This window comes from Rutilus rutilus (assembly GCF_951802725.1).
Source record: "Rutilus rutilus genome assembly, chromosome: 21".
NCBI lineage: Eukaryota > Metazoa > Chordata > Actinopteri > Cypriniformes > Leuciscidae > Rutilus > Rutilus rutilus.
The window spans coordinates 15,510,618-15,525,663 of NC_140226.1; the positions used below are offsets into that span (position 1 = coordinate 15,510,618).

The window sequence follows — 15,046 nt, forward strand, 5'->3', positions numbered from 1 at the left end:
CGATCGCTTTCATTCCCCCGAACCTCTAAAACCCTCTTAAAAGCGTTCAGACGCACTCGCAAAGCAGACGAGACACGCGCGCACGGCGACACATTAGAACGAGAGAGGAAAAATATAAGCGGAAGCGTTCACTAAATTGCACCACTCCAAATGAGTCTGATGAACCGAGCCCTTTGATTGCATTTTCAAGCTCTGCATAAAATTTGTACGCCGTTTTCTTTTAAAATGCGTCCTCATTTGCCACACTGTACCAGGGAGCATCAGTTAATCAGTGCCGCCCATAACCCAGTCCTCTATCTGCAAAGAAAAAGAAAAAGAAAAATGGCTCGGCAGAAGAAATCCAAGCAGTGGTTGTGTGTGACACCGCGTAAAGGAAAATAAATGTTATGTGCACTCGTGTGTATGTGCGAGTGAGAGGGGGGTGTGATAAATGCTTGATGTGCAATCCACCCGCCGACCGTTCCCTCCTCCGTCTTTCAAAGGTGTGCGGTGCCCTTTAAGCATGGCTCGGTGGCTTATGAGACCGGTTTCAGGCTGTGTTTACCCGTCTGTCAGGCTCACTGACGCCTGGGTGTACAACGATAAGGAAAGGTTGCCGTTTAAAGCCTCAGCGAGCTTTGCAAAACAAACTGGCAGCAAATGTGCATATTAATTCAGACAGACAAAACAGGTCGGAGGAAATATAATGACAGAGTGACACAAACAAAGCAGGTGCTAAAATGATCCCATTTAGTCATTTAACAAAAGCCGGCGCGTTCGCACGGCTCTCAGCGACTGCAGTCTTTTTCTCGCTCTGCGTTTCTAAAAATCTCTTCATTTATCTCACTGGCGCTTTCCATTTTTCCCTCTCTTCCATGGAAGAGCTACGCATGAAATCCGGGAATATGATGAAGGAAGCTGCTTGTGAAATAACTAAAATATTGAACAGAACAAGATGTGATATTTGGGTGAACAGGATGGAGCATCAATGTTTATAGAAAATGTTTTGAGACGACTGGAGTTGGGTGGCAAGATGGCATATACTGTAGTGTAAGTGCGACCACAACTAGGACTGCTTATGTTATTCGTACATGACAGTGAAGAAGACGTGTCCCAAACAAGGTTATTAAAGGGAGTTTAGTTTCCCCAAAATTGAAAATTGTCATCATTCACTCACATCTTTCCAAACCTGTATTACTCTCTTTCTTCTCAGATATTTTGAAGAATATTGAATATTTTCTGACTTTCATCATATCGGCAATAAAAGGCTGAAATGCAAGCTGTTTGCTGATTTTCAATCTGAGCCAATAAATAAACATTTACAGGAGTGATAATGAGTGAAGACAAAGTTTAAGAGGACTCTGACAATGATTCTTCAGTGTGACAACACCTAAATAGAAGAGTCTCTCGTCTTTCTATCAACAAACATCAACCAAGACCAAATGCAAATACCACAATGGTTTTTTTTTTTCTATGCTATTTACCACTTTTTACGGCTCTAATAAAAAGAGAAGACAATGAAAAGAGATGATGTATAGTTAATATGTTCTAGATGATCCAAAAAACAGGCATTATCACACGTTATTTAATATATATAAAAAAATTTGGCTGAATTTTCAGCACTAATTTGTGATTTGTAGAGATATTGTGACAACTTACACGTTTTTTTTGTCAAAATGCCCACCCTTAGATGAGAGCATTGCAAACTTTGTGTTAAGAGGAGTGAAGTTCGCTCATCTTCTTTTTATGCATTATATATATTTTTTAAACTACAGCAAGCTGACAAAGTGATAACTCAACCATCATCAAACAACAAGACAATGATAATGCAGTGGCAATGGTGACGTAAAACATCTCCGCGTGAACAGACGCTGGTCCATCAATCAATAGCCCATTAGCATCCGTTTCTCTGTTATCCTCCGGGCCTCACAAGAGTCACCCCCTAAGTTTATTCATCTCTCTGTCGTCCCCTGGCCCCGCATAACTACAGATTAGCTCACTCTGTAGGGCCTCCATTCTAACCAAAGCCATTGTGTGTAACCTAATTCACCCTGAGACACGAGTCACCTTAACGAAAGTGCAAAATTAAAAAGGCGCTCGATCTCGTGGCGAGTCCTTGTGCTGACAAAAGCGGCGGAGTAGAATAAATTGCAGCCGCAACGGAAAAACAGTCTGTGATATAAATATGAAAAAGAGCCTGATTTAATTTAGTGCTCATCTGCTAAGGGCTAGAAAAATGAAATGAAATTTGAGAGGCATAATTCATCAAACCAAGCAGCCTCCATTTCAGCGGTGTCAGAGCCTCTCGGAACAGGGCAAAGAGAAACGTCTTCAAAGCTTCCAGAACCCACAGCAGGAAACGTGACTGCTTCATTAACATTCCAGAGCACTTTTCCATGCTCAAATTGACATCAGCAGAGTGAAATTACTGATTAAGCGATCTTGAGTTGTGACAAGTGCCGTTTGTTGGGCTGCAGTTGTGAGTGTTTCTGAAGAACCGATGTTCTGTTTCAGAGTAACGCAGAGATAAGGGCGTCCCTCTTACCTCATTGACATTGATGCCGTGTTTCCTCATGTACTCCCGGTCATTGACCTGACCACCCTCCGCAAAGTCCATGGTTAGAATGCGCTTAGTGGAAAGATCCCAGTGAATCTTTGGGATCTGGAAGAAAACAAAACAAGAAACAGATTCTCAGCAGTTTTTTGCAGGAAGCTGTGCCATGTTTTACTTCATTTGTACTAATTATTATTTGCATGTTGAATAAATAATGAAAAACATCCTATTTAAGTCTTATTTTGGATTTGTTTGCTTTTTTTAAGCTTTGCTATGTGGTTCCTGAGGTGTTATAATAATTCGTTCGTTACATTTATATAGCGCTTTTTCTGAGACCTCAAAGCGCTTTACATATGGAAGGGGGGAATCTCCTCAACCACCACCAATGTGCAGAATCCACTTGGATGATGCGACGGCAGCCATATTGCGCTAGAACGCCCACCACACACCAGCTTACTGGTGGAGAGGAGACAGTGATGAAGCCAATCAGTGTATGGGGATGATTAGGAGGCCATGATGGACAGAGGCCAAGGGGCAAATTTGGCCAGGATGCCGAGGTTACACCCCTACTCTTTTTCGAAGGACATCCTGGGATTTTTAATGACCACAGAGAGTTCTAACGCTGCATCCAAAATCGAATACTTCCCTACTATATGGTATGCGTAAAACAGAACAGTAGTATGTCCGAATACATAGTATTTGAAAAAAGTCCCCGGATGACCAACTACTTCCGGCGAGATTCTGAAGTGCGCGTTCGATGGACACTTTACAATCCCATGAGGCCACGGGAGGGTATTTATGAATGGCAGTGAAGCGACGCAACTGACACTGGTAGGTCACGTGACAGTAACAACATGATGGATGTAGTATGTCCAGATTACATTCATACAACCCATATTCATACTATACAGAACATTTTTGCAAGGGTGTTTTGAGTGGTTTTAAGGCCAATTCACAATGTTGCCGGGGTCTGTCGGTGCAGACACTTCATTGGGTTCTGTTGGATCAGTTACCTCTGTTGGCGCTGGTCGACGAGCGAGAGTAGTAGTGATACTTAACTTATCAAGCACCAGTAAAGAACTAAACTGTGGAAAACAGTTATAGACTGTGCACTATGAGCATGCAGCATAACTAGCCACACCGAAATCGCCAATTTGCACACTGCTGAGAGTCGCTATCTGTACTACAGTGAAATAGAGAAAATGGGTTCCGGCAATAAGATTCTTTGTGACGGATAATGCCAGATGCTCAAAATTAGCTATAATCTGCACATAGAGCTCAAAGCAGCAGGCTTTCTTGATGCTTCAGATGACCTTCCTCTTCCATACGACAGCTTCCTGTTCCTGAACATCGCTGCTTATCTGGTGCTCTATCGCTCTACCAACTTGTCTCACTAATTAAAAAACTTTCTGCTCATAATGAGGAAGATTTACAGACTTTTTTTCTTTGATAATTTCCCTCCACCTGATACCAAGGCCTGGCTTTTGCCACCACCTCCGGCGACACTCTTTCAGCCTAGTTCCTCTCCGCTCTCTTTATCAAACGAACGTCAACGATAAAAAATCCCTCCGTTACCACCATATAAACAGAGCCATTTTTCAGCTCAGTGTCTGCCTTGTGGAACTGCCACACGCTCTGAACTGCCTGCGACTCTGCCACACCGCCGCCGCTGTATAATCATGCTTGTTTTACAGGGCGAGAGGCTGATGCGGAGAGCCGGGGATTTATTCCTGACATGGCGGCTTGTGCTCCGCTGTCAAACATTTTGACAGAGCTAATAGTGTGTATTAGAGGCACAAATCAGCAGTTGTGAACCCAGGCAATTCTTATTACCCTGCAGGGCCAGCCAGGTCTCTTTGTTATTCATTTAAAAATGAAAAGGGGACTTGCCTGGAAGCATTTGGCAGTTGTTATGACAGATTATTTACCTTGCAAAGTTTTTTTGAAGGGGATAAATATGAGGGCACTCCGATGTGTAGCATCTAGCCGAGACTGTGAAAAAGTGCAAGTTAAAGCTAGTATGGTGTTTAAGTTGGACTTGTAATGTGACTTGCTTCACTTGAAAGTTGACAAAATTCTCAGAATAAGATGTTGAACTGTCAAAAAGTCTGAGCTTTTTGTTTTGTAGTGCTGAAGTCTGTTGAAAAGCGGTCTGTTGAAAGTTGAAAGTTGAAAAGTCTGTTGAAAAGTTGAAAAAGTTTGTTTTGTTTTCAAGTCTGTTGAAAAGCGATTTTTCATGGCATTCGTGCAGCCTTGAAGGGCACACTACTCTTAAAAGTCGTTCCAAACGAAAGTGAGCAAATGAACTCTTTCATGAAGGCAATGTATATATATATATATATATAAAAAAAAAAAATCATTGATCATTTCAAGGAGGTAATCTTACCATTTATGAACAAGTGAACCTGGCTGCGAGTCATCATGATTTATTTTAAAACCTGAGGTAATTTAAGACATTAAGGACCCCCTTTCGAAGGCTTTTCCGATGTAAATTCGGGACTTCGCACGTTCCTTCTTTTCCCTCTTCTTTGCTATTTGTTCATCGGAACGTCGTCTCTTTGGTCGTGTGTCGGCCATATCAAAATTCAAGAGAATATAATTCTAACGTTAGTCGTTGTCGTTATCTAGGACATCTCTTCTCTAGCTAACATCCCTCTTCATGCTTCTCTCTCCTCCACCCCCATGTGCACGCCCACTAACCCCCCAACTCCCACCCCCAAAATCATTCTTGTCGGTTATTGGCTGGAACGCTGTTTGTTATGTTTCGTGGTCCAGGCTGTGCCAGTTTGTTTTTGTTGCTGTTTGTGGAGCCTGGGCTGTCTACAGAGACCGCGTTTTTTTACAGTGTGTTCAGGGGACAGACACCTAGCGGATAGTGAGAAGATGTTTGCTGTATGTGACAAAAAAAATGTGTGACATCGCTTAGATTTAAGTAGATTTTATAAACTTGTGACATCGCACCTTTAAGTAGATTTTATAAACGTGCCCTAGAAAAAAAAAACATCACTGGTGTGCATCTTGAGAAAAAACAATGGCAGTGACATATTTTAAGATATGTCACTGTAAGTTGCTTTCAGTTAAAACAGCCCAAACATGCATTTTAGTCTGGGACTAGCTTAAACCTTGTCTGTGAAACCGAGGGCAAGACCTCAGATTTTAAAAAGTTAAATTGCTGCTGTACGCCCAAAGACTATCACTAGTTATTCCCCAATGCCACATAAAGAGACACTTTCACAAACCTTCAAAAAGTTGAACTTCCTGAGCATGTCTGCTATTTTCTCAGCGTTTCGGCCCTCATTGAGAAAGTCCAGCTCCAGAGGCAGGTTCTTCTTGGCCTCTTCCACCAGCCACATAAAAGCAAAGTCTGGAAACAACCAGTGGACAACCTGAAGGAGAAACTGAAGAAAGACACAGGCAAACATATAGTTACACATTGTATGGTCTGATCAAGATGATTGATGATTTTATTTTATTTTATTTTAGTATATAGTTTTATAGGCCCTGACAAGAAACATAATGTTTAGCAAAAAAAAAAAAAAAGTGCTAAACATCTCAGGAAGGGATATGAAAACTTGCACAACTGTATACGACATTAAACTGAAGCCCAGACCTCTAAACCAAGACTCTGAGTAAGACTTGGCCATAATAGAGTAATTATATGTGATACAAATGAAATTGTAGGTGCATGGACAAATGGCTTTTTGCAATACAATAAATGAATAAAACTGTAGGTTGAATGATGGAATCTATTTTTTAAGCACTAATGGGAGGTGAATAGGCCCCTAGAAGAATCGAGGTATACATGGGCGTGTGACAATGACAGAGCGTGTGAATTAGGCATCAGAAGCCAGGCATCGGCAGCCGTGCTCCCTCTGTAATTACCTCCATCACAACAATGTCCTTGGAGCTTTGCCGCTGGACCTTGGGATGCTGTACTTTCACTGCCACCGTCCTCCCATCTGGAAGTACTGCTTTGTGGACCTGAGCGAGGGAGGCGGCCCCGTGAGGTTTCTCGTCAAACTGGATGAAAAGATCGCTGAGCTGAGGAGGAAATTTTGTTTAAAGATTAGAAAACTAGAACGAGGCAGGAAGAGTATCATACCGGAATGCTGCAGGTGTTGTGACACTGAAAATCAAGCAGGTAGTCATTTAAATGGTACTTTTATCCAAACTAAGAAATTTCACTATGTACTGTACGTTTAGCATTTTTATTTTAGAATGTAAAAAAATAAAAACTATACATAAAATATACATATATTCACACACACACACATATATATACACATACATATATATACACACACACACATATATATATATATATATATATATGTATATGTATGTATATACACACACACACACACACACACACACACACACACACACACACACACACACACACACATATACATGTGTATTAGTTATCAAATGTATTAGTTCTCTTTGCAACATTTGTCACAAAATGTGTTATACTAAAAGTAAATACTGTCTACAAAGAAATATGATATTCAACAAGGAACAAATCATTTAATTGTCAGTTCAGTTATAACAGCGGGGGAAATTATGTTGAGCAGGGCGTAAGCAGAGCATCTTGTAAATGTGGTTGGTGAAAAATAGCATGACTGATCAGTATGCCACTTTTTTCCTGCGATGCCAACTGCAATGAATATTCAACACAGACACAACAGGGGCAGTGGAAGGGAATGCCAAGAGGAAGTGACAAATTTCTCGTTGGTGTGTGCACAAGAGGAGTTAACCATAAATAAATACTCCAAAAGGATTATCAAGCTGTTCTGCTCCAAAACGAAAACAAAATTTTTCCAAATGCATTTCCCTGCTCCTGGAGAGACAAAAAGGATGAATGTGTGGTTAAAAAACAAGGGATGGTGAACCTTTCAACATTGAGTGCTGAGAAATCATAGCTTTTCATTCAATTAACGTCACCAGGCAACTTCTACACCAGTGGTTCTCAAACTTTTTTGGGCCAGCGCCCCCTATCCATTATCCAAGTCCCTGAATAAACACATATGAACAATTCAATTATTATTGTATTATTAATTATTTTTAACTATCTTGAAACTATCCAAGCAGAGTTTCGCGCTCAGACGTGAGGGCAGAGCCAAATCAATAATAAATATGTAAAGTATACTGATATTAAATTATGCACATATCTCTATATATGATTTTAAAGAGCTTGCTATTTTAACAAGTACTCGCCACTTTTGAGTGTATACATTATAAACTCTGTAAACAGACTGTGGTGAAACTGAGGCACACATTATCCAAATAATTCATTATTAGCTGGACTCAGCAGATGCTGGACATGGTTGGAGTCACAAGTCCAAACTCAGTGTTTTCCGTCAGAGATGGACTCATTCTCTGACGTACATAGACAACCTGTCCGATTAGGCTAATGTGAACCTGTCCATGGATAGTTGCTCAGAGGAACCTTCCGGCTCTCCTGAGGCGTCTCTCCCACACATGACTAGCACTTGCCACTGCATGCGTTACGCAACCACATTTCTGGAAAAGCTCTCATTACACTGTAACCATGCAGATGATTTTTTTCTGTGTATAATATGACATATAGAACATTTGACAAAAAAAAAAAAAAAAAAAACTTTTTACCTACAGTATACATTAAATCTTAGTGTCTATAATTGAGATTATACACCTTATATATGTTTTGCTTTATAAAATCAAAAGCAAGAGCCCAGCAAGATTTTGCATCATCCTTTGCTGAGTCACATCTTTCTCATCTGTCATTCAAAGAAGGGGGCTATGATAGGCTCCTCCCCCCCCACTTCATTCTTCTCACTGTGGGGAAAGAATAATGGAAGCAATTAGCTATAGAAGAGGTCAAGAAGGAATCCCCAGAGAGCTGTAGTCATTAGACTAGCCTGTCTCTTGTCATTTTCAATATGCTCACCCCACAGTACTACAACAGCCTTCGCTACAGAAGCCGCCATATTAAACCTCAATTGTGTGCTAATTCCCTCTGGAGTTGCGTTTCAATGCGTTCAGCAAAGTGTGTGAAGCACAGGTCTGACATTTGTACTTTCGTACCATTTCGCCTCACTGTCCTTTCTCATTTTTGTCATTTTGTTTCTGCTGGAGCATTCACGCAGTTGACCCAGTTTGTCCTTTCTGAAATGATCAGATAATCAGAGTTTTGTCTCTTTTTTTCGTGCGAGCTTATCTAAAGCCACAGATGACTGGGAGCACATATCAGCCAGTGTCTGTGATGGCCTGATAGCACAGTGTGACCTCTGACCTCCCGCTGAGCAGCCGGAGCCATTATTGTGCATCACTGTAATCACAGTCAGCTGAGACTGCCGCAGAGGAGATACACAAACAGAGCCGATGCCGGTGTGAGCGGCCCTCAAAACAACTAAAGCCTGCCCACTGACTGACCAATGAAGCTGTGACATTTATTGAACTGTTAACACATTTAGATGTGCAGAACTGAATAAATAAAACGAAAAGTAAAATAAAAATTCGATATAAATAAAAATATATTTTGTAGAAATATATATAGAACTGATCAAATGACAACTCAATGACAACATTGACTACAATATATAATATTATATAATATCATAAAATATATTATTTTATACATAATAAATTATAAAGAAATTATATACAATTATATAGAATTATATAATACTATAACAGCAAGTAGAAATACACCGTAAAGTGTTTGTGTTGCCTTAAAATTAAGTTTAGTCAACTCAAATATCCAAGTTGTCACTCAGTACAACTTCGCATTTCAAGTTGACTAAACTTAAAATTAAGGCAGCACAAACACTTACTTTATAAAGTTGAAACAACACATTTTGTTTCAGTGTACATTTTTGAATTTTTTTAAAGAAAATCTGAGTGGGGCTTTTGTAGTTTCTAGGATGCTCTAGATAGTTACTAGGTAGTTGCTAGGTACTTAACTCCCCAAATATGGCTTAGATCCCTTCTTCAATGTGGAATTTTGTACTCATCTTATTTTCCAATAGGTGAAAACTCAATCCAATCGCTTAGAAAAGTAATAGTACACTCTCCTCAACCTAAGCAACAAAATAGGCTGTTTGCATTAGCTTTAAATTTTGGTTTTAGCTTTTGATAAACTACTCACCGACCCCACTAAAACTAACAGCATAACCAAAGTGATCAATCAACTATAAATGTGTGAAACATTCAGAATCAAGCAGATTTATGCATGAATGCTTCCTGAAGTGTAAGTTGATCGCCGTCTAAATCTTAATAATAAATATAAGGGGTTTGCAAGTGTGTGTGTGTGTGTGTGTGTGTGTGTGTGTGCGTTTCAATAATATAAACACCTCAGATATCTCAGATGGCTCAAAGATAACTCACTATATAGTGGTCAGACACATCCACTGAATCAAAAGAAGAGAAGCCTGGGCTTACTGCACTAAAATACATAACTGTGCATCTCACAGAATGTACTACAGATAAATATAATAGATTTTTTTTTGTAGCAAAGTCCATTAACATTTTTATAGTAAACCGAGTCTTCCAATATTCTTTCAGAGAAATTCTTTCTTTGCGGACCGTCATTATTCATCCTCCTGAAATTGGCGGTCTTATCTTAATTACACAAATACAAAAACTTGTTTTCCAACATAACATGCCAACAATTCAGCATTCCTGTTTTAATGCAAACTAAATTTGTTTTCCAAAAACGTTAAAATTACTTTGAAATGAAAAGGATGGCATCAAATACATTAATGTAGGAGTGTTTGATCAATCAGTCAAATCAAATCAATCAATCAATCAATCAATCAATCAATCAATCAATCAATCAATCAATCAATCAATCAATCAATCAAATCAATCAATCAATCAATCAAAAATAAATATTTTCACACACACAAACAAAAACAGTTATGATTGAAGCCACCTGAACATTTCCGTTGTCATCAATAAGGGAAGTTTTTGTATGTTGCAATACAATGCGATACAAACTGCAAATAATAGACACACTACAGTTCAAAAGTTTGAGGGTTTTTTCTTTTTCATCAAGGATACATTAAACTGATCAAGTGACAGTAAAGACATTTATAATGTTACAAAATATTTCTATTTTAAATAAATGCTGTTCTTTTAAACTTATTAATCATGGAAAAAATTAATAAACACATTAATTGTGTGGTTTAAAAAAAAAAAAAAGTAAGCAGCACCAGTTTTCAACATTGATAGAAGACTGAAAGAAATATTTCTCGGGAAGCATATTAGAATGATTTCTGAAGGATCATGGTGAAGAGTGGAATAATGATGCTGAAAAATCAGCTTTGCCATCACATAAATGATATTTTATAATATACTCAAACAGAAAACGGTTATTTTAAGCGGCAATAATATTTCACAATATTTGTAATTTTACTGTATTTTTTATCAAATAAATGCACCCTTGGTTAACATATGAGACTTAAAAACATTTAGAAAAAACAGTAATGTAATTGTAATTTTGAACAGTAATGTAAATCAAATGATCCATCATAGAATGTTTCTGTGAATTTTTTTTTTTATCCTGATCCACGGATTCTGATAAGTCTTTTGGAAATGGGGTCTTTTGTTTTAACCCTCAGGCCCTATTCACATAACAGCCCTTAATTGTTCATTTGTGGACAAATGTGGGCACAGAGGTCTCAGGTGTTATTCAATTTTTTATTTATTATAAATGTTATATCACTGTCTTCGATAAAATGTATACTATCTTTTTTTATTTTGGGTGTATTTTTGAATTTATTTACCTCTAAAAGTACCACATTTTCTATGTAAATTATGCTTATTTTTATGTTATATTTAATATTTCTTTAACTACATTAAAAATATCATTCCACTAAGTTCTGAGAGTTAAATCCTAAAGATGAAGTGTTTTTGCTGGCATAAAGAGTCAAATTTGTTTGTAAACAGGTATCTTGATTTTTATGAATATTATCTGCTAAATAAAATTTATATCACCACAATACAAAGCCCCCAATAACTTATACCGCATAGTTCCAGAGATCCATTCCTCTTCCTTCAGTCGTACTGGATTTCAGACTCATTTGAATGACACTTTAGTGTTAACCTGTCCAGGAAGGAATTAACCTATTAACTCTGTGACTCTATCTTTAAGAGGTGATCAAGATGCACTCAAGATGAAAGTCAACTGAACTCAGGACTGAATTTGTGCTCTCACGTTTGTCACCTTCTCTTTTTCCCCCTCCCCTCCGCCACAATCCACAAATAAAGAGTGACAAACCACTTAAATCCGTCCCTTGCCATCGCCTGTCCTTTTGTGAAATTATAGGGGAAGCAACAAAGGAAGAGGAACTCTCTCCCATGCTGAGCTCCGTTGGAGACAGGGAAGCTGGAAATGTCCGTGTCGTTTTCTGTCCTAAAATCAGAGAATGTTCCCACACAGGAAGACCTGCAGATGCAGCCCGTTTCTTGAGATCTTCAGGGTCAGCATCCCAACTCTTCAAGCCAGAGAAAACGTGGGGGGCAAGGACAATACCCGAGCATTTTACACGAGTGACACCTCACAGTGTGTCCCAGACCACCAGCACACACACTCAGTGTCAGACAGACCGTCTCTCAGCGGTCCACCTCCAATGCTTTATAACTCACTTCCATTGGCTCAGATTTCTGTGGCCGCTTGAGTCCTGATAAAATAACAGATTTCACAAAGAGTGGGAGCCCAGAAGCCATGGACACATGGGAAATGGTCGCATATAAATGTGAAGCTAACTGGTCAAATGCCTTAAAGGGATAGTTCACCCAAAAATGAAAATTCTGTCATCATTTACTCACCCTCAAGTTGTTCCAAAGCTGTATGAGTTTCTTTGTTCTGCTGAACACAAAGGACGATATTTGGAAGAATGTTTGTAATCAAACAGATCTCGGTCCCCATTGACTTTCATAGTAGGAAAAAAAATATACTATGGTAGTCAATGGGGACCGAGATCTGTTTGATTACAAACATTCTTCCAAATATCGTCCTTTGTGTTCAGCAGAACAAAGAAACTCATACAGGTTTGGAACAACTTGAGGGTGAGTAAATGATGACAGAATTTTCATTTTTGGGTGAACTATCCCTTTAAGCACTTGTCTTACATTAGTAAGTTTCAAATTGATCAAATAAACTAAAGCTTTAGGTATAAAGAATTAACAATTAACATTACTTATACAGAATGTGGTAATCTAGATCAATATTAATTAAATAATTATTATATTTGAATATATTTTGTATTATACAACATTTCCAGTTGCATTTATTAAAAAGTCACCATGATTAATTGAAAAAAATTAAGTTATGTGACCTTGACAATTCCACATACTTTGTGGAAGTTTATTTAATACATTTTAAGGCAACGGGTTTCCTCACTTTTTTAAGTTAAGTCAACTGATCACTTTTTACAGTGTACGATGTGGTTGAAGATGAAGGAGATTCAAAAACAAAACAGGCTTTATTAATAAAGCTGGAGAATAACGCAAACCACACAATGTTTAAATGATAACTGACTAAGAACAACTGAAACACAGGGCTATATAAACAGGGGTAGAACAAAGGAAAGTCAACTAGACATGTGGAACTAATACGTAACTAATGAGGCCATAATCAGTAACCAATGAAACCGATACTAAACAGAAACTAAATCAATATTTCTTGGAGTCAATAAGTTGTTTGTACACAACGTTTCAGTGTTTAAACAAACGTATGTGTGCAAGAACTACACTTTATATATGAATACCTACTATTAACTACAATTACTAATGAGATCATGTCCATATATTGATCACTATTTCAGACCATCAAGTACTGAATGAAATCAGGACCCCCTGCTTTGATGAGATTCCAAGCCTAAAACACAGAATCTCCAGGGAAACGTGTCACCGGGGTCTTGTTTGCCTTGTCACCATCACAGTCTCATTCCCTTCCTTCCTTTATCTTTATCTCTCTCTCTCTCTCTCTCTCTCTCTCTCTCTCTCTCTCTCTCTCTCTCTCTCAGGTCTCAGGGACAGGTGAAGAGCATCTTCAAGTGCTTCCTCTAAGAGCTTTCTTTAAGAGGGGCCACAGCAGTTGAAACCCCTAGCAAAGAGTAAAAAGAGAAAGACAGAGACACGGGAGAGAATTGATTACGCCTGGTCTGGCATTAACCGCCACAGTGCCCAACTCCCACAAATCCAATTCACCTAATTGTGCAACAATTGCTCACGATAAAAGACCATCTCGAAATCAAGCTCTCGCCAGAGTGACTCCACAAAAGACTTCTTTTTCTTTTTACACACTTCTTAAGACTTTTCTCTGAGGTACCCGCTTCAATTTCTATGCGAGGCGCTGCGAATAAAACATAACATATTGTCGGTGATCGCAACAGCTAATTTGCCAAACTCTCTATAGACTGCGGAAACTCCCCAAGGAAGGTGTTACTCATTTTTCTGGCAGTCTGCAAGCTTGTGAATCTCTCGGCTGAGGGCTGAAGCTCCGCTCGTACCATCTGACAGGCCTCTCATTCACACGCCGGCTCGGAAACGACACCACAAGCCCTCGGGGAGCTCACTCACATACCCACACTGGGAAAAGTGAGGCTCCCAAAGGCTTCCAATCACTAACCGCATATGCCATGACATATATTACCCTACTGGTGCAGCGATGACAGTCCTGACTCCTTGCGGCCATTACATCACTAGCTTCCTGCAAAGAACTTGGGAGTAAAAGCATCATGACTTGGAAAGGTTGCAGGCGGGGGTAATTGCATGACGCAAGCAATTCTAACACTCAAGCATGTCCCGAAGAACGAGGATGCAAAAATTTCGTGAGGCCTGTATGGGCAGTTATAGAGTCAGGTCTCGGTTTCAAAATAACGATCGTGAGGGCTGTGCGCTTCTGCAGCCTGAGGGGACGCTGTGATGAACGCTGACGTTTTTACAAGGAGCGTTTAAGAGGCAAATGTTTCATCTGGGAGGTATAAAAAGCAAATTAACTCAGATATCTTGCCCTGGGGCAACTGGCTAATTTGATTTGGTGTGGAGGTGGGCGATGCAGGTACATTTTACTGAGTAGGAACAATACTAGGACCCAACTTGCAGGTACCAACATTTGGGGGCTTTTTACAGCTTTTTATTGATATAGACTGTTGTGAATAAATTAGTAAATGCTGAATTATTGGGGAGAGAACAACAATGAAATGAGGAAGTGGCACAGGTTAGAATCTCCCGCTCTCTCTGAGCAATGGTATTAGTGCTACAAATATATATATATATACAGTATATATATATATACACATACACATACATATATACATATATATACACATACATACATATACATATATATACACATACATATACATACATATACATATATATATATATATATATATATATATATATATATATATACACATACATACATATACATATATACACATACATATACATATATATATATATATATATATATATATATATATATATATATATACACATATATATACACACATATATAAA

General features: G+C 38.7%; 1 protein-coding gene across 3 annotated transcripts in view; it reads right to left on the reverse strand.

Annotated features, from left to right (window-relative positions):
• Nucleotides 1-15,046, reverse strand: part of adck1 (aarF domain containing kinase 1) — a 119,298-nt gene that overhangs the window by 48,491 nt on the left and 55,761 nt on the right. For all 3 annotated transcript variants that reach the window (XM_084393195.1, XM_084393196.1, XM_084393197.1), the window contains 3 exons: nt 6,416-6,574; nt 5,773-5,931; nt 2,525-2,641 (listed from right to left, as the gene is read on the reverse strand). In XM_084393195.1, coding sequence (XP_084249321.1) covers nt 2,525-2,641; nt 5,773-5,931; nt 6,416-6,574 — 435 coding nt within the window. The remainder of the gene's footprint in view (nt 1-2,524; nt 2,642-5,772; nt 5,932-6,415; nt 6,575-15,046) is intronic.